We start from the raw sequence: 20,000 nt of genomic DNA on the forward strand, positions 1-20,000 counted from the left end.
CTCTTTCTCCTTCAGAAGGCCTCATGAGCACCACCACCCCCACTCCTTGCATCTCTCTTTCCCCTAAGGCCATGGAGGGTATTACAGCAGGGCAGGGAGAGCATGTTTAAACTGGCCCACAGGTCCCAGAGCTTTAGTCCAGGCTGCTGACCTGTGTCCAGCCACAGGAATTAATCTGCACAAATGGACTCTGCAGTGCTGCAGAAACCTAGCCTGGTCTTACCAGACTCTCGTATGAACATTTCATTTGGCCACTTTCCATTGCCAAGCGTTAACTTCCTTGAATGTGAGTACTCCGTTGAAGTTTAAAACTATTGGATCTGCCCAGAGCCAATCGGATCTGTCGTGAGTCGTGACGTATGTCATGCCCAAACTAGCACACAACCTCAATGTCATCGTTTTCAGCCTCCCCCTCTGTTCGCTGATTGGACAGGTAAAATTTGGCCTGAAAAAACCCGCGAATATAGCGAAAACTCAGACGACGTACTGAAGGAAAATGAAAATTGAGCGGAAGTACGTAGGATGGCAGAGCCACGCTAGCAGAAACCAGCCCCTCTTAGAATCGCAACTGTAGAGCTTTTTCAGGGGCTCAGATACAGCTTACTTTCAATGAGGTGTATGTTCATAATATTAATGGCAGTGTGTGTGTGTGTGTGTGTGTGTGTGTGTGTGTGTGTGTGTGTGTGTGTGTTTGTATGTTTGCCTGTATGTTTGTGTTGATTATACTGAATACCTTTTGATCTTATTGCAATTAGTGTCTGTGAAGAAAAGGTGCACAGTCTGAATGAGTCATCATGGAGTCATGTTCTCAACCTGCGATGAAGTACTTTGCTTTTGTGCTGCTGTTTCTCACTATGGCAGAAGTTTTCTGGCACCAAGATGAAACACTCTCTTTATAGTTCCCAATCTCAATCCGGCGTGCCAAAACAATCCCATCTCTAATGCATTGCCATCTTCAGCCAAATTGTGTTGTCAATTAGACTAAGGAGAAATGCACTCCTTTGATTTTAGTGCTCAGGGCAACTGTGCCGCTTGCCTGGAATACCAATGACCCAGGGACAGTGACGGATGTCCTCAAACTTCAGTTTCTCTGAGGAAGTTTGGCCGAGCCATCGATCATGATGTCTGAATTCAATTCCTCTGTTTATTTCTCCCGGAGACATTTTTTTTTTTTTTTTTTCTTTTTTCTTCTTGTGCATGCCCATTTTTCTGGCTCAGAGTCTGTGTAATGATAAAATATTTATAATGTCTAACAGGCAAACGGGTAAACAAACAAACCAGCAAGTAAATAGTACGGTAAATAGACCGCATCCGCTAAATGGCAGGATCGCAAAACACTCCCAGTAGGAGAGTAGTGAGTCAGCGGCTGAAAGCAGCTCCCTCGGATCTGCGCTCGGAGGACACTGGCAAGCGAGCGGCGACCAGAGGTGCCTGGACGCGTGTCTCCCGCGCCGGTGTAGCCCGTGACCTGGGCTCTTTCTGCCCAGTCACGACTCAAACAACATGGTGGCCGCTCGCCTGGCTCTTCTCCACCCTGCTTCCCTCATTTAGTTTTTTTTTTTCTCAATGTTTCTTTTTTATTTATTTATTTTTTCATTTTTTGCTGTCTGTAGCTGAAGCGTTTCCCAGAATCCTCCCCGGTGCTGGGTTATGTAATGGTGAGGAGAGGCACAAGGCATGGATTGGCACTCGACGCTGCAGCCGCACTGATGGGCAGAATCCTCCCCGGTGCTGGGTTATGTAATGGTGAGGAGAGGCACAAGGCATGGATTGGCACTCGACGCTGCAGCCGCACTGATGGGCAGGGACTCGTGTGAAGTGCCGCCAGTCTGTTTCTTTACGCGTCTGTGTACTTCTCAAACTGACTCTGATTAGTTAGAATATCTATCTGTGTGTCTCTCTGTCTGCCTGCCTGCCTGCCTGTCTGTCTGTCTGTCTGTCTGTTTGTCTGTCTGTCTGTCTGTCTGTCTCTCTGATTTGTCAGAATGTCTGCTTATGTCAGGGAGTAGAAAGTCCCAGCCTAACCTCTCTCTCTCTCTCTCTCACACACACACACTCCCTGAGGCAGCTTGTGCTCGCCTTTGAGGATGACATGAACGTATTTCAGAGAGAGATTTGACACTCTCTAGGTTCTCTTTCATTTTGAGCAATCCTCAGCAGCCAGTGAGATGCACGGCTCCCCTGTGCGGCACATGTGCATACGTGTCTACAGGACTTTGCAGACTTGCACACCTCATCAACAGAGCTTGTGCAATGAGAACAATTGATTGACACAGGAGAGAAATGCATGATGGGATATGGTTGATCTTTCAACCTTGGGAGATGGCAGACATCACCCACACACACACACACACACACACACACATCCCTCCCTCCCTTCAAGAGCCTGGCTGAGTCTCTAGGCCTGGAGTGGTTGCTATGGGAATCATGGCAGCTGCGGGAATGGGAACATTAATAGCATGAATATATTCACTACATAATCGGAGAGTCCGCCGGGTCCCATAATCGCCAATTGTGCAGGTCACATCTCCGCCTTTCACTTCCGTACAATTAGCGAGCAAAAATGGATTCAGATGGATGCTCTCTATGATTTCCTTGTGTCGCGAGAATCAGTCTTTCTGTTCAAAGGCATCACTTACCCGTTGGTTGAATTGGGATTGATATGCAAAATAGATTTTTTTGATCAAAAGCTTTTTATGCTATAGCTGTTCTTCTTCATATGGAATGGGGAGAACATAACAAGCTCATTAAATGTATAATTAGGAGTATGATGACCACAAATGAACAATACATAATAATACATATACCGGTACCGGTCAAACGTTTGAGGTCACTTAGACATTTCCATTCCGCTCCATTATAGACAGAATACCAGATGAGATCAGTTGCATTGTTTTAGTAATCAGGGCAGCAGTTTTCAGATGTGAATTATGTGCTTACATAATTGCAAAATGGTTCTCCAATGTTTTCTCAGTTAGCCTTTTAAAATTATATCAGATTAGTAAACAGAATGTGCCTTTGGAACATTGGATGAATGATTGCTGATGATGGGCAATGTAGATATAGTTAATCTGAAAACTGCTGCCCTGATTACTAAAACAATGCAACTGATCTCAGCTGGTATTCTGTCTATAATAGAGGAATGGAAATGTCTAAATCCCCAAAACTTTTGACCGGTTGTGTATATGGCAGCTCTCTGAAAGTATGGAATTATTCATTTAAAAACAAACAAAACTTCCCTCTAATGACAAACAAAACTTCCCTCTAATGACAAACAATACTTCCCTCTAATGACAAACAAAACTTCCCTCCCATGTTTCACAATAATTCAACCGCCTGTCACATGACAACTACAAAGCAAAGCTGCCCATCTTTAGCTCATCTCCCGTAAAGGATTACATATCCTTATGTTTCTCTAATGGTCTACAATAAGTGACTGTGTGGGAGAAAGAGAGAGAGAGAGACAGCGAGAGAGAGAGAGAGAGAGAGAGAGAGAGAGGGTACATGGTAATGCTATGACCTTAGTGGTCTCTGATCTTCAGCTTGTCTAAGCAGTGCAGTCCCTGCCGTACAGTCAGTCCCTGTAAAGGCCTCCACACATAAACACTGACTTGTGTGCGCCGCACTTTGCTCCCGACGTTTGATTCCAATAGATTCCATTGTTTCCAACACAACCCCACACACCACTGCCCAACCGTTTTGCCGCCGCCTTGTAGATTACGATTTAGTTCTATTTGTGTCAGTGCCGCTCAATAATATTGATTGTTTATTGGTGGTGGTTAGTGAGGCTCCCCCTTAAATGTGAAGCGCTTTGAGTGTCGTGAAAAGCGATATAGAAATGTAATATGTTGTTGTTGATTGTTTATTGCATGTAGTTAAATATTTCAGGGCTTGTGTGCGTGGCCAGTTGACAGAGAGTGTCAGCGCACTCGTGTTGGAGGCCATGTGCCGAGGCCTTAAGTATGCCCTGATGAGGTCACTTCCTTCGGACAGACCCTGTCCCGCCCGCTGGACCACTGAGACGGAATCATGCCCAGTGAATGAGAGCCGATAGAAAGGCTGAGATGAGGAGTGTGTGTGTGTGTGTGTGTGTGTTTGTGTGTATGTGTGGACAGTATGAGTGCGTGTGTGAGTGTGTGTGTGTGTGTGTGTGTGTGTGTGTGTGTGTGTGTGTGTGTGTGTGTGTGTGTGTGTGTGTGTTCATGGGTAAGTGTAGTTGTGTGTTAGTGCACGCATACATATACATGTATGTGGATTGTATGATTTGATGTTTTAATTCTATGTTTATATTCTATGTATTCAATGGCAAATAAAGCAGATCTGTGTATGGAATGAAATGTAGTTCTATAGGCCTGTGTGTGTAGATAGGGAGAGACAGTAAAGGCCTGGAGAGGAGCCAGCACTTTGCCCCTTAAGATGCCAGCAGTCGTCCCTTGGCAAGCGGGCAGCCAGGCCTGGTAGACGTCTAGACAAGGAAGTGGTCTGGCATCAGGCTTTTTTTGGCCTCGTTTGATCTCCTGGTTAATCACATGCCCGCTCTGGGCCCTGTAATGATAGCATGGCTCTCCACGACGCTTTGGCTGAACTCTTGGGCTGGCAACACATGCTTTTCTATCTTCCTCTCTCTATCCATTCTCTCTCTCTCCCTCTTTCTCTCTCTGTATGGTGTGAGTAAATGAGTAATTATGGAAAACAGAATGTTATATTCAGATGAGGTGTGTGTTTGAGTGTATTGTATGTCTGTGTGTGTGTGTGTGTGTGTGTTTTAGTGTGTGTGTGAGTGTGTGTGAGAGAGAGAGAGAGAGAGAGAGAGCGCAAGGGGAGGAGGGGGTGGAGGAAAAAGAGAATGAAAGAGAGAGAGAAAGAGAGAAGGAGAGAGAGAGAGCCGGTGATGTTTCCAGAGTGTTTGTTTGTGGACCCTGCAGCAAGCCTCTGTCCTGAGGCTGAACACGTGTCCCCATGTTGCTTGTCATCTCGTGTGCCTGCTGGGGACGTTTAATTACCAACATAGATGTCAGTGTCCACTCTAGCTCCACGACTGTGTCCACTACCTGGTCCTCTTCTACTCTGTTGCATTGGATTTGATTGTGTTGGTGGTGTGTTTTTCTCTCTGTGTTGTTTACTTGTTGTGTTTTTTTCCCCCAGTCCATTCTTTTCACGTTGTCATGACGACGCACTCTATTGTCTAAGCTGTCTTTTCACCTGTCTGCTTGGTGTGTTTCACATGTGTCTTCTTGTCTCTCTCTCTTTTTCTCTCTTCTTTTCCTCCTTCTGTTTTTGCTGTCCTTTCTCTTTAATTTGATCACCAAAGCAAAGCCCTGTGAGTGCAGAGGATGAGAGCAAGCTATCGGTAGGTCCCGTCTGTCTGTCTGTCTGTCTGTCTGTATGTCTGTCTATGTTAGTGTCTGTGTGTTCTTCTAGTGTCCTGTGTATGTTTGTTTGTTTAAATGTCTGGTGTTGGGCTGTAATTATTCATCAGTAGGTACTAGAGCACTAACAACTCTTCCTCATCCTCCTTCACTCTACACTTGAGCTACTCCACTCTAAACCACTTACACCAATCTGCACCCTGTTGAACCCCCCTACCCCCACCCTAACCCGAATATACCCTTGTGACATGAATGCTATCATCTGGTGTGCTTTTATTAATATTATACGTTAAACGACCAGAAGAGGACTGTAATCCTTTGGTGTCTGATGGTTTAAAAGTAACAGATTTGACATGCTTCTGACAGATAGTAATACGTTTGTCTCAGAGGCTCACGGCACAGCACATCTGGCTAATTTGGCTTCCAGCCAATGGGAGACAGCCGTGAGGAGACTTGGGGTTTGGGTATTTTTATCATTTTATCATATCATTCGTCCCTTCTTTCAATTTGACTTATTTGGGGGGGGGGGGGTTGTTTCGGCGGCTCAGACAGTCTGGATTTCTGCTCTGTCTTCACACACAGATGCAAGCACACAGACAGACAGGCACACACACACACACACACACACAGACATGTGCCTGCATCCGTGCTTCAGAAGCTGACACAACCAGATTGCATAGACACGTCGCCACGATGCCCTGTCTCTGTTCACCGAACCTACTGACACACACATATCCCAGCATGCACCACTCCTCTCAGCATCCTGCTCCCCTCCATGCTCCGCAGGCATGACCTTGTAAGGACTGGGTAAAAAGGAGGGAGGGAGGGAAGATGGAAGAGAGAGAGAGAGAGAAGGAAAGAGAGAGAAAGACGAATAAGAGAGGGAAGGAAATATATAGTAGAAGAGAGAGATGGAAAGAGGGGGAGAGAAAGAATGAGAGGGAAAGAGAGAGTAAGACAGAAAAGAAAGGGAGGGAAATGGAGTAGAAGAGAGAGAGATGGAAAGAAGGAGGGAAAGATAGATAATATGATGGAAAAAGAGAGAGTGTGTGAGAAAGGATGATAGAGATGGAGAGAATAAGAGACCAGGATAAAAAGAAAGAGGACTGTTGGACAAAGGTAGATGAATGCAGAGTGATGAAGTGAGTGATCGAGAGAGAAGGGGGATGTTTGTGAGAATGAGAGAAGAAGAGATGGAGGGAGAAGATGTTGGAGATGTTGACAGACAGGACAGAAATGCTGTCTGAAAAGCACTGGGAAGGTGTGGAGGGTAAGCAAGAGAAAGGAAATGAGAGAGAGAGGGAGGGAGGGAGAGAGAGAGAGTGAGTGAGTGAGTGAGTTTAAGAAAGTTAAAGAATGAAGCTAGCCTGGGCAGGCCTCTAATAGCAGACAAGTGACAATGGGGTAGAGAGAGAGAGAAGAAAAGAACGGCAGAAAACAGATGGAGGGAGTGGCATTTAGAGACAGTAAATGAGTAAATGAGAGAAGAGAAAAGTGACCTTGGGGTGACATTGTGTTGCACTGGGCTGAGAGTGGATGGCTGAAGGTGACAAAGAGAATGAGTGAACAAAATAAAAAAGATAGAAAAACAGACAGAAAAAGGAAGAAAAGAAGGAGTGAAAGACAGAGTAATAGATACTGTAGATAGAAAGAAAAGCCTGCTAGGCTTGGTGGATACAAGCTGGTGCTGTGGCAGGTGATCACTAACCTGACTCTCTGCTAGGCTTGGTGGATACAAGCTGGTGCTGTGGCAGGTGATCACTAACCTGACTCTCTGCTAGGCTTGGTGGATACAAGCTGGTGCTGTGGCAGGTGATCACTAACCTGACCCCCTGCCAGATGAATTTCGTTCCGCCTAGCTCCACTCATCCATCTGGGACCAATCCATTGGAGTGTTGCTTCAGAAGGCTGGGCCTAATCAAAAAATGCTTGCATATGATTGAATAAACCACTTGTCCATCATCTATTGACGTGCTACTTCAACCACTCACATCGAAGCCAACCCGTGACGCTGATAACAGTCTCACAGTCGCTTCTCCTCTATGTCACATCTATGAAACTCCCGCCCTGCGTCCTGATTGGCTGAACCATAAAGTCGGTTGCAGAAATCACTCTCAATGGAAGAGGTCCCAGATGGATGTGAGTGAAGCTAGGCGGAGCTAAGCGGAACGAAATTCATCTGGCGAGAGTCAGGTTAGGTGATCACTGGGCTTAGAGGGAAGTGCAAGATCACAGGTTAGAGGTCAAAAGCCAGAGGTCACAGAGGAGAGTAGCAGGAGTTCAGTGGAGTCTCAGCCGGATGTGAGCCAGATCAAGGCCGGATCTGGGCCTCTGTGATGATGACCCTCACCCTCTCCCAAGCAGCAGAATCCACTAATATTTTTGCACTTACGTGTTTAGCTTATTTATCTATCTGTGTACTTATGCATTTGTTTATTTATCTATATCTGTGTACTTGCGCATGTGTTTATTTATCTATCTATCTACATACATGTGTTTATTTATCTTTCTATATGCATGTGTTTACTCATCTATCTATGTACATATGCATGTGTTTATTTATCTTTCTATGTACATATGCATGTGTTTATTTATCTATGTAGGTACATATGCATGTGTTTATTTATCTTTCTATGTACATATGCATGTGTTTATTTATCTATGTATGTACATATGCATGTGTTTATTTATCTATGTATGTACATATGCATGTGTTTATTTATCTTTCTATGTACATATGCATGTGTTTATTTATCTATGTATGTACATATGCATGTTCCTTACTGTTTCTCTGTACAAGCCAATAAGGTAAAATTGTGTACCTGACAAGTTTCGGCTACCTTGCCTCTGTAGCCTTCATCAGAGGTGTCACGTGATGTTGGTGTGACGTCGTCTGAGCTGTGTTATATGGAGTTTTCCATCCCACCTGATGTGGTGGGATGGCCGTGTCCCCTGGGGTCCCAGGTAGCCGAAACTTGTCAGGTACATGTACACAATTTTACCTTATTGGCTTGTACAGAGAAACAGTAAGAATTAGTAAAACAGTAAGCCTAATGAACCTCTTCAATATACTACATATGCATGTGTTTATTTATGTTTCTATATGCATGTGTTTACTCATCTATCTATGTACATATGCATGTGTTTGTTTATCTTTCTATGTACATGTGTTTAGTGTACTTATGCACGTGTTGTTTTATGTATGTACTAATGCATGTGTTTATTTTACACTCAGTTTGATCATTCCTAATCATAGCATCTGTGGAAAGAGCTATTTGCTTGGGAAGATCAATGAAATTAACTGAAACTAACTCACTCACACAAGCAGGAACACACGCACATGTGTGTGCGTGCAAACACACACGCATAAACAAGTGTATACATGTCGCTTGTGTCCCAGTGGTGAGTCATCAACACGTTAAACCTTTATTGCTTTTTCAAAAATGCCAGCTGTCTCACACACCATTGGCATTGCTTTGACATTGCAATGCTGTAGTTTTTTTGTGTGTAGTTTTTATCTGTTTTCAGCTCAAAATGGCCGACCACCTCATCTGACTTGATCATTTGCATGCCTGCCTTAAAGCAACAGTAAGCACAGCAGGCAGTCACTATATGGCTGAATTTTTGCTGTGTCACTTTGGCTGTGGGTTGTGTGCATTCAGTACTCACTTTGCAGGTTGTCCCAATGTTAAGGGGAAAACATGGGTATCTATTTCAACACTATGAAACTGATCCATGTGCTGAAGATTCCATGCCCTTCTCCAAAGGTGTCTCCCGGGATCCCCAGACTAGTTCCCATATTCCTCTGGATTCACCCTTCCTGTTTCCTCCAATCAATATTTGTGACTGACATACCTCTCCTCCAACAGGCAAGACCTCGGCTCCAGAGAGGAGGAAGTTCCGCCTCCCTGCACAACAGTCTCATGAGGAACAGCATCTTCCAGCTTATGATACACACTCTGGACCCTCTCAGTGAAGGTAAGGTGGCACACACACACACACACACACACACACTGCTGCTTCTAATCCTGTCTTATCCATAGGAAAGCTGGGGTATCCCACCACATGTGGGGGAGAACCAGATCCTCCTCTGTCTCTGTGGAGGCTGCCCTAGCGTCGCCGTGGCGACCCAGAATAGCCTGTAACTCTGGAATAGATCTGGAGCCCGTCAGACGTGTGGTTAGATGTGTTCCACCGTTAAATGTTTTCGTCATAAAGCTGCAAGGCGTCGAATGGATATAACATTCTTCCATGTATAAAATGTCACTCAAAAAAAAAAAAAAAAATATTGAACAATGAAAGACCTATTAAAGAATAAGTTAACATACACAGTTAGATAGTTAACATAAACAGTTAGATAGATAGATACAGTAGTATAAAACTGTTCTACACAACTCTAGTTTATTCTTTTGTTTGTTTCCGCTGATGATAATAATTGCGCGAATGCTCCTTATTTGGTTAATCTATGGAATGACTATATCAAACAAGACATGTCATCAGTGGCAAACTGGGAACATTTGGAATAGCATTATCCATGCTACTGTTTTTAATGCTATATTTATTATTTTCATACCTAAAAGAAATGGAATAACACACGACTCAAAACCTTAATCTGAGTTAGACTGGGTGCTGATTCCTTCAGGTAATGAATATAAAGGTTTTTAAATCAAGGACAGCACTCAACAGTACTTTTTAAAACTTTTATAATCGCCCCCATGGATGTTTCCGGCCAGACGCCCTTTTTTCAGCATGCACTGGCGATTTCCATTATTTTAATGCCTCCCAGCTTCCTTAACACCCACACTGTGGTCATGGGTATTTGCTTCTGTCACTTAAACTGCCAGAGGGATACTGGACAGTACAGCGTCTGGGTCACTGAAAATAGCGCTCACTGAGATGGTGATAATATAGTAACGTAATGTGTGCTAATATGGTATAATATGGCCATACAGTAATATGAAGTGACCACCAAATGCTGTGTCCATTATCCCTGGTTGTACCATGGTTGCTACACTGAAGTTAGATATAAGGTTGGCTTTAGGGGCTGTCTTTATAGATGATTGCTATCATATCCCTTTGGAACTCTTCACACAGGCCTGTTTATTGTGTAAAGGCTTTAGTGTCCTTTCGATGGTATTCTGCTGTTACTTCTCATAAGGGGTAATGCTTTATACTGCTGTAGCGATCTGACATGACAGAAAGTGAAGATTTGTCATTAATGTGTAAATATGAAATCAATTCAATCTAGTCACGCTAGGCCGAATATCATTCACCGAATCCCCACTGAGCTGGATTTAGCCTGAAGTGTTTCCAGTGTCTGTCTCGGAGAGACGGAGGTTGCTTTAGTTATCTCCGGCTAGCAGACCCAGTGAGTCACTGTTAGCATCAGACGGCTTCCAGGTTGGTGTCAGCAGGGCACACATGGCGAGAGTGAAAAGCTGTCCAGCTGTCGTTCACCGCCACGCTCCCATTCCGATGCTATTTCTGTTTTCTCTTTTATCTTTCTCTTTTGACAGCTCTGATTTGTATTATTTACCCGCGGTGTCACCTGCTCCTTTGCTCTCAGTGTAGACGTGTACAAAGTCATGCTGGAGAAAGACAAAAAAAATGAGTAATGTTGAAATGTGGGATGTAGGGTGCTGCTTATGAGTCACACGTGCTTATGATTTCTGTATTAATCGAGAGAGAGAGGGAGAGAAAGTCCTTTAAAGGAGTTATGTGGAATTCTGTAGGCCTTGAGTATTTTTGAATGCAGCCACAAGGCACTTTTCCATTGACTTGCATTGTATTTAATGCAGCGCCACAGATGGTACAAAGTGGTATTTCCAGAGAGCCATCCCTGCGCTAGCTGGTTTGCATGCTAACTTCAGTGGATATCTGGACAACATGGAGCATAGGTGTTTTACATTAGCCTACGTAAGACCGCTAACTAATGTGCAGACCGCACATTCTTTTGCTATTGCTAGATCATTTAAAAAAAAACCTCCACATAGCATCTTTAAAGGAGCAATCTGCCATTCAAATCCTGCACACATTTGGACAAATTTAGCTCATTTCTACAAAGTTTTGCACGAGCACCAGGAAACTGAATCCGAATAACGGACATTGTTAAGATGATAGGTGATATCGCAGAGGTGTAATGTAGAGAGGAAGGAAGGAAGGGAAAGAGAGAGAGAGAGAAAGAGAGAGATGAAATGAAGAAGGGTGAGAGAGAGAGTCTAGATATAACTCATAATCCTCAGGGACATTCGAGACATTCAGCCCTCTGCTAAATGACAATGACAGGGAACCTCGTGAAAGGCAAAAGAGAGTCGACGGAAGAACCGCAGAGTAGGAGACGTGCTGGTAATCAGCCGCTCAGATTATTTCTGAGGGGGAGAAGCACACAAAGTTTAATAATCTTCTTTGCTGTTGAACAAATCTCTCAACTCTGACAGCCCACGATCCCCAGTGCTAAAAAGATTTGCTTTGTCGAAAAGATTAGCATTATTAAAAATGGAAGCCAGGGTTTTTTGCCCTGTGGTTATGTGAGTCAGAATGAAGATGCTAGGCTAAGCTCTGGTAGTATCTCTGATAATGCTCAAAGACAACATGACACTTAAAGGAAATCTTACATTTAACTAAAAGTCCGCGTTTTGGTTCAATGCCTAGTCAGCCACAGCAAGTATTTGATGCATGCATTATTAATGACAGATTGTTTGCTGATTAATCATCATATTAATTTAACTCTGAGTCCTTCATACGCCTGTGGGGAAGACTCAAAGACAAAGAGACATTTGCAGTGCACTTGTCATTGGCACCTACACAGACTCAGAGCATATGTGTGTGTGTGTGTGTGTGTTTATGTGTTTGTATGATTGGCTCTGGTGTGAGTCAGACACGCTCTCTGGTACATGCTTGGAGCTTCACCACAGATGACTCATCATACAGCTCAGCTCACATTTAAACGCTCTTATCCGACTCGCCTCTTTTATATACGGAGGATTATTTTAGCCCTGTCGATGAACACGTCTATTATTAGCCTCCTCTTAATTTGCAGATAAACAGGCTTGTAAACAATAACCAGCTCATTGTGATAACATATAGATGCATTTATAATTACAATGACGGCACAAGGTAAAGTGGCAGACAAGGTAGCCTACCTACGCAACTTGAGCCCATTTAAAAAACACATGTAGACTGGCTACTGGTCAGCAGTAATATATAAATGGCGCAGCAGACTTCTACTGGTAGAATGTGCGATGAAGCATCCATATCTAGATAAGGTTGTTCTTTTACTCTGAATCATGATTCAACAGCATGACAGATTGATGGATTGATGTGTGCGTGTGCGTGTGCGTGTGTGTGTGTGTGATTGTCTCCTTGTATTTGGTATTCAAGATGTGAACAAAATGTGTTGGTCCTGGGAGCTAAAACTGAGCGGGGAATGCCAATCGTGTACTCCGCTAGGCTAATCTCTCCCCTTAGCCATTCCGTCTGAGAGGAGTGGCGTAGCGCTAGGCTATATTGGGAAGGTCCGTGTCATGCATATTTCAGAGGCTTTTAGAAGTGAAGCAGGCTGGGGCTGAATCCTCAGAGGAGATGGTTCGGTGGTGCTGCTCTCACTTGGAGGAGCCAGGGTGGTGTTCCGGGGCACGGGAAACACACTGGGAACCAATCAGATGCCCTCGCGAACACTCCAGTGAAATCTGCTTACGTTTTGTGTGCTAAAAATGCTTAGTTACTATCACCTGAAACAAATGTTTGTGCTGTGCATAATTTGTAGGCCACCTGGCCTTGAGCGGTGTGTGTGTGTGTGTGTGTGTGTGTGACTGTGTGTTTTGTATTTCTTCTCTCTTGTCTGATGATGTGGAAAATACTTTAAAGTTCTTAGTGTGTGTGTGCGTGTCATACCATATTTCAAACACTTATAAAACATTTTTCTTGTCTTTGTTTTTTCTCTTTTTCTTTCTTTCTGTCTATCTTTCTTTCTTTTCTCGGTCTTTCTTCCTCCTCCTTTTTGGTTGTCTTTCTTTTCCACCTTTTCTTTCCTCCTCTTTCTATACCTTTATCTTCACTCGTTTCAGAATTTGCTGACTCTGGTGAGTTGTCTCTCTCTCTCTATTTGACGTTGGCCAACAGCTGTGTCCGTTGTCATGGCAGCAGCTTTGACGCAGCTTTGTTTGTTTAGTTTTCCTTTCGTTTCTTGTTTCGTTGTTGTTCTCTTTTGTCGTCTTCTCATCAAAGACACCCCTCCCCCCTTCTTTGGTTGCCCCTAACTTTGCCCCTTGTGATTTCGACGTATTGAATTTTCCTGAAAAAAAAAAAAAAAAAAAAGTTTCCCCTCCTTCCTTGTCCTTGTACTCTGCCCTTGTTTCCTGACTCTGGCTGTTTTGAGTTGAATGTGTGTACGTTGGGATGCCCTCCTGAGACCCCCCCTCGTGTTGTTTCCTCTTTCCGTATGGTTTGCATTGTGCCTCTTCCCTCTGCTCTCCTGTGTCTTGTTCCCTTTGTCCGTGCTGTGTATGGTGTCCATCTAATCCCGTAAGGTACAGTGATAATACTAACCAGCCTGTTTGCCCAGGCAGTCTGCTGCCCGTCAGTGGCCTGTGCTGACTGAATGTAGGGCAGTCTGTTCTTTCTCAGTCTCAGTGGGCCTCCTGCAAGAACCGCTCATCAGAACATATACTGTCTGAAAAGACTCCATATTATTATGGGGTGGTATAAGAGGATATTTTACATTACATTATTATATATTGGATATTTTGCACATTTGCTGGTGACTTTTACCATTACGACTCTTAGACTAGTCTTAGGACAAAGCGCTACAGTACATACATAATATATTACTGTACAGCCAATTTGACAAATATGACATAATACATTCTTGCATGAGGCTTACTGATATTTGCGAAATTGTCTTGTTGTCTCGTGGATAATTCCCAAGGAGGATTACAGAACCTAACACATGAACCACTAGTGTCATGGTCGAGATGATGCCGTCTGTTCTTCCGTCCTGTCTTTGCTTGGTGTTGCTTGTTGTTCCTTAGTGTTACTTTGATGTTGGTATTTCTGATACTCTGTGTGGTTATCAGGCTAGTTTGTCACTGTTATCACTTACACAGTGGTGAAACCAGAGCTAAGGGGCCATATGTACAGATTGTAAAAGATTTCATGATTTTTATTTAGTCGTTCAGAAACACCATTTTGTCTTTGGATTTGACAAACTTTTCTCATCTGTCATAGTCTTTTTTTTTTTTTTTTTACCACAGTACATAACAGACCTGCCCCTAGTATAGATCAGGTGTCCAAACTCACTCACTGATGAATATGAATCATGAGTTTTTATAATTTCCTCTACCCTTGTTCCCAGAACTCATTATGAAGTTTATATGAGATTCTGGGAAGTTTACAAAAGCTTTTCCCCACCATTGGATCGGAACAGTTTGACTCCAAAATCGATTCAGGGGTGTAAGTTCAGCCCAAGTTCGATCGGGGCCTCCCCTCTCCAAAATAACAAAGCACAACCCCTCTTCCCTCTCGTGTGTTAGAGACAGGTGCTAGGCTATTTATCTTCTCTGCCAAAGTTAGAGTGCCCCTTTTTTTTACTTTGCTCTTAGCGTTATGGGCTTTAAAGCAGCACTACTTTAGAGCATCAAATATTGAACCGAAGAGGAGGAGGAAGAGGAGGAGGAGGAGGAGGCTGCGGCGGCAAGCTGTGCCTGTCCTTTCCTGCCCAGCGCTGAGAGCTAATGTCTGTCCGTCCCTCGACGCGGCCTAAAAACAAACCGGCCTGAAGGCAAGTCTCCAAGTCTCGCAGCAGGTTCAGGCTCAGGCTCCACCGCCGCCTCTCTCTGTGTCGTGCAGCCGGTCGGGAAGCGAGCCACTGCGTCTGAGGAGGATGAGAAGTGACATTTCCCAGAAGTCCTTTCTCAGCGGACGCACTGACAGCTGACCTCGCGCTGTTGGAGTTGTTGTTAGCATGGGGAGTTTTTTTTTTTTTTTTCTCATTTCAGAACACGCTTTTGTGTCTGTTCGAGTTTTTTACGCATACTTTTTTATTTATTTTGAGGACTGAGTCGAGCGTTAGTCTTCTGACACCCTCCCCCGTGACTGCTCGGAGGGATTCCTCGAAGTGGCGTGCCATCGTGCGTGGGTAGAGAAGCCCATGGTGATGTCTGAGGGCTGGCGGCCAGCATTAATTCGTCCCTTGACATGCGTGTGGCGTGCCGGATAGTGGATGATGGGAGAGTGATCATGAGCCTGCGTCACACTGTCCGTATTGACGGACTAATAGCAAAGTCTGCACGGTTGTTCCCTGGAGCCTGGTGAAGGTCGTCTGGCTAGGCGACCCAAATGGACCTACACCTTGACTTTCTGCACCAGAGGATAAGCCTGCCCGACCGCCACACCTACTGTACTGTTAAACGTCTAGGGTGGATGCTCACACAAGTGGCCAAAATTGCAGCAAAAAAAAGCCACACTCTGTCGATGTTTTTACATTCGATTGTGTAACTTCCATCGATGGCGCTGTGGCTCGTCTGCAGGCGGGTCACTAAATTACACATGCACCATGAGAACAACCCCCCCCACCCCCACACCACCACGCCCCACCACGTTCCCTCGTGATGTATTCCCAAACACCCGCGGGCTGTTGGACTATTTATGGGACTCAGTTGTACCCCCCCCCCCCCCCCCTCATCACTCGACACACCTCCTCCACTGCCAGCCTCCCCCCTCCCCCCACACGCATCCAATCTGGTCACGCACCCCCCCCCCCCCCCCCACCCACCCCCTGTGGCCTCTACAACTGCCCGCCAAAAAAAAATCATTTGATAAATTATCGGGGTCTGGCCTGCCTTACACAAAGGCAGCCCTTTTCCTGGTGGGACGGATCAATGTTAAAAGCTTTGAGCTCTCTCTCTGTCTCTCTCTCTCACTCTCACACACACACTCACACACACACACGCTCACACACACACAAACACACACACACATACACACACACAGGGCTGAGTGGATGTAGGCCTCTGGCCAATGCGAGTAAACAAGCCGAGAAGGTCAGCCACCAAGGTCACCACACGTTGTGTCAAATGTCAAACAAATGTTTGGTTTCGTTTTTGCGTGGTGGTTTCTCCCTGTCGCATGTTGATTGTGTGTTATGTGTCACACAATGCGCTCTAATACAGGGAAAGTCATTATTAGGTAATTGCTTTGTTTTGTTTTTGTTTGTTTTGTTTTTTCTATCATAGCTAATTTGTTAATTACGCTAACAGGGTATGTGACCACCCAGGGATCCCTTTCCCCTTTAACCCTTCAGCTGGGGAGTTTTGAACATTCTAGCAAAAGATTCTGTTCTGCAACCATGTAAGGTTCTAAATTTCCATGTTGATTTCACTTTTTCCAGTTGTCCAACATTCCAGTCACACCGGTGTGATGGTACTGGCTGAAGGGTTAAAACGCCCTCATCAATGTTTACTATGTTTTGAGTTTCATGAAGAATTTGTGTTTGTATAGTGTTTTTTTCTAGTTCTTGCCTGCATTTCATCCTTTTTTTCCATTTACAAACCTTTGTTTGAACAGTGTAGTATGCTTTATTACTGAACAGTTTCTAATGTTAGGACATCTAAAGGCTACTCTGTTTTGCACTTATGATGGTGTTATCTTGGATGAGACATGTTTGTTGTCCTCTTTTACCCACCCCTGTTAAGGTGTGTGTGTGTGTGTGTGTGTGTGTGTGTGTGTGTGTGTGTGTGTGTGTGTGTTTGCGCATGTGTGTGTGTGTGTGTGTGTGTGTGTGTGTGTGTGTGTGTTTAGACTAAGGACCCTAATATGTGTTGTTCGTCCGTTCCTTATCCCTCTTCTCCCGCTGTTGGTGTCTGTGTGCCCTTACGGTTGTCTTTCACTGTGATATTTGTAGAACTTGGGACTTATGGCAAGCTAAAATACTATCACTCAATGACTGAGGAAGGTAAGACGTTCTCCATCAGATTTTACCTTTTTCATTTCTCTTCTTCTTCTTTTGTTTGTTTGTTTTTTTTCACCCATTCTGTCTTGTGTTTGTTGCGTTGTGTTTTTAGTATGTATTTTCATGTATGTGTAGGTGTCTTATTTTACCCATTTTATTTCTGAACTTTGATTCTCTCAGCGAGATTTCACTGACATAAGTGCAAATCGTGGTGGCCATCTCCATTGTACTGTCTCTAATTTTAGTGTTATTGTTATTTTTTGTTGTTGTTTATGTACTTTTTGGACATTGACAGTGAAGATGTTTAGTTTTTTTAGTTTCTATGTGAGGACTGTTGTTTTTCCTGCTTGCTTGCTTTGTGTGTTTTCATATGGTTTTACGACGTGCTGAAGTTTCAGAGTTGTGTTGTTTATTGTAGTGATTGTGCCTCTGTTTGTGTGCACTTTATGTTATCTTTAAAAAATGCAATTTGTTTTATTTACTGCTAGCCCTCTCGGCAATAACTCACTGATAAGAAAAACAGTCACCCAGATGAAGTACTTTTGCAGGCTAAGTTTAATCAGTGACTGTAGGAACAGTTTCATCAAACTACCCCCTCCCATTCCTGAATAATGTAAAAGGAGATAAAAATGAAATAACTTTGTAAGGGGATCAGTATTTGCAGCTGAACTGCTGTCGTTCAGGGGTAGCAAGAGTGCAACTTCATTGATTTGAACCTGATTGTCCATACAGCGTTAGGAAAGAGGACAACATTTCTCAGGGATAACTAACAAAATCTCTCACTCAATCCATGTTTTTATATTTAGTAGATACCATTCTAGGAACTATTATCTACAATGTTTTGTTGTTCTTTGTTTCTTTCTTTTAAAAATGCACTTACTGTAAGTGGATTATTACATAATAGTATACTATATTCCCCTTTACGTAGTATTTTATATACATGCATATCTTTCAATTACTTTCAATTATTATTATTATTATTTTTTTTTTTTCAATGTCCAGTATGTCAGCTCCTCAGAAGGTTTTGTAGAGTACAAACCACATCCTGCATTTACCTTGAGTCTTAGCTGCTCATCTGATCAGAAGGGTTGAACTTGGGAACTTGGGAGTTGAAACTAAACCGCTTCCTTTGGTCTAATGCTGCAATATGAAGCCCTTCCTGTTTTGCACACGTCACTGGAGGTGTTAACCTGTTTAAAAGTTTAGTAAAAAGTAGAGAAGCCCATCCTTCTTCAGAGATGTTTGACTGACCAGAGGGTGCATTATAACCCCAACCCTCTGTCCTCCGGGCTGGTGTCGCACAAATATTTATTTGCATTGCCAAAGCAGGACATCAAACAATACAATACAGAACATACAATAGATAAGACATTTATACAAACTGGTGTGTGTGTGTTTGTTTGTGTATGTATCTCATGTGCTTGAGTATAGTGTTTTCTTTGTGTGGTGTTCACAATGGTGAGGATAGGTATATATATGTAGTGGTGCTGTCTCATCACTGTCCCTCACCCTGTGACATTCAGTGACATATTTAGCAGCAAGAGCTGCTGTCAGTCCTTGCTGTCCAAGTAAGGTGGGCAGTACTTCCTGTTCTCCCAGGTTTGGGAGCTCCGGGATTAGGTTGGTAAATCTATCGAAGTAGGTATCTCTAATATGTTCATATTTCTTACATTGAAGAAGAAAGTGCACCTCCATATCAACCTCACCTGTCGTACAGTGACCACAGACTCTTTGCTCTCTTGGCAACCATGACTTCTCCCTCTCTCTCTCTCTCTCTCTCTCTCTCTCTCTCTCTCTCTCTCTCTCTCTCTCTCTCTCTGTCCTGTGGGACATGCAGCACACAGCTCCATTTCAGGGTTCAGCCAAGTCTCTTCTCTGCAACGGAAACAGAAGGTCAAACCAGCCACTGGTCACACAGGCCTCTCTCTCCCTCTCTTTCTCTCTCTCTCTCCCTCTCTTTCTCCCTCTCCCTCTCTCATCCTCTCTCTCTCCCCTCTTTCTTATCCTTTCTCTCTCCCCCTCTCCCTCTCTCTCTCTCTCTCTCCCTCTCTTTCTCCCTCTCCCTCTCTCATCCTCTCTCATCCTCTCTCCCTCTCTCTCCTCCTCTCTCTCTCTCTCTCACCCTATCTGTCTTTCTCTCTCTTCCTCTATCCTTCTCTCTCTATAACTCTCCCTCCCTCTCAATTCAATTCAATTCAACATTGCTTTATTAGCAGGACTGTAGGTACAGTGTTGCCAAAGCACAAAACAAAACAACGTAACAACGTAACAATTTGTACAGTAACATTGACAACATTGAGAGAAACAGTAACTCTCTCTCTATCTCTCTCCCTTCCTCTCTCTTTTTTTCTCCCTCTCTCTCTCTCCCTTCTTCTCTCTTTTTTGCATTCCCTCTCTTTCTCTCACTCCCTCCCTCTCTCGTTCACATTTATTTTTCTCTGGTTCTCTCCCTGTTTTCATCTCTAATCAATTCAATTCAATGTTGCTTTATAAACATGACTGTACAAAACCCAAAACAGTACCGCAGAACAACTTGTACAGCATTGCAGCATTGAGAACATTGAGTGAAAGAAAAATAGGGATAGGATGAATAGTAACAGAAACATTAAATTGTACTCTCTTCACACACACATACACACACACACACACACACACACACACACACACACACGCACAGTCGCACA

The 20,000-nt window shown here is 43.8% G+C and overlaps 1 protein-coding gene and 2 long non-coding RNA genes across 7 annotated transcripts in view; 2 read left to right on the forward strand and 1 right to left on the reverse strand.

Annotated features, from left to right (window-relative positions):
- LOC121690301 overlaps positions 1-2,896 on the forward strand; it is a 22,614-nt gene extending 19,718 nt beyond the window's left edge. Inside the window, exon 2 of the long non-coding RNA XR_006025035.1 lies at positions 2,830-2,896. This is a non-coding gene — a long non-coding RNA (uncharacterized LOC121690301). The remainder of the gene's footprint in view (positions 1-2,829) is intronic.
- Positions 1-20,000, forward strand: part of LOC121690250 (sodium/potassium/calcium exchanger 2-like) — a 76,882-nt gene that overhangs the window by 35,832 nt on the left and 21,050 nt on the right. Inside the window, exons 3-6 of one of the 5 annotated variants that reach the window (XM_042070710.1) lie at positions 5,312-5,350; positions 9,239-9,347; positions 13,436-13,450; positions 17,269-17,319. In XM_042070710.1, the coding sequence (XP_041926644.1) occupies positions 5,312-5,350; positions 9,239-9,347; positions 13,436-13,450; positions 17,269-17,319 (214 nt within the window). The remainder of the gene's footprint in view (positions 1-5,311; positions 5,351-9,238; positions 9,348-13,435; positions 13,451-17,268; positions 17,320-20,000) is intronic. The other 4 variants (XM_042070712.1, XM_042070711.1, XM_042070713.1 and 1 more) reach the window with 4 other exon arrangements.
- The window catches only part of LOC121690294, a 26,586-nt gene continuing 24,591 nt past the window's right edge, over positions 18,006-20,000 (reverse strand). Inside the window, exon 3 of the long non-coding RNA XR_006025028.1 lies at positions 18,006-19,138. This is a non-coding gene — a long non-coding RNA (uncharacterized LOC121690294). The remainder of the gene's footprint in view (positions 19,139-20,000) is intronic.

The sequence above is a fragment of the Alosa sapidissima genome, chromosome 18 (genome assembly GCF_018492685.1).
Source record: "Alosa sapidissima isolate fAloSap1 chromosome 18, fAloSap1.pri, whole genome shotgun sequence".
Lineage (NCBI taxonomy): Eukaryota > Metazoa > Chordata > Actinopteri > Clupeiformes > Clupeidae > Alosa > Alosa sapidissima.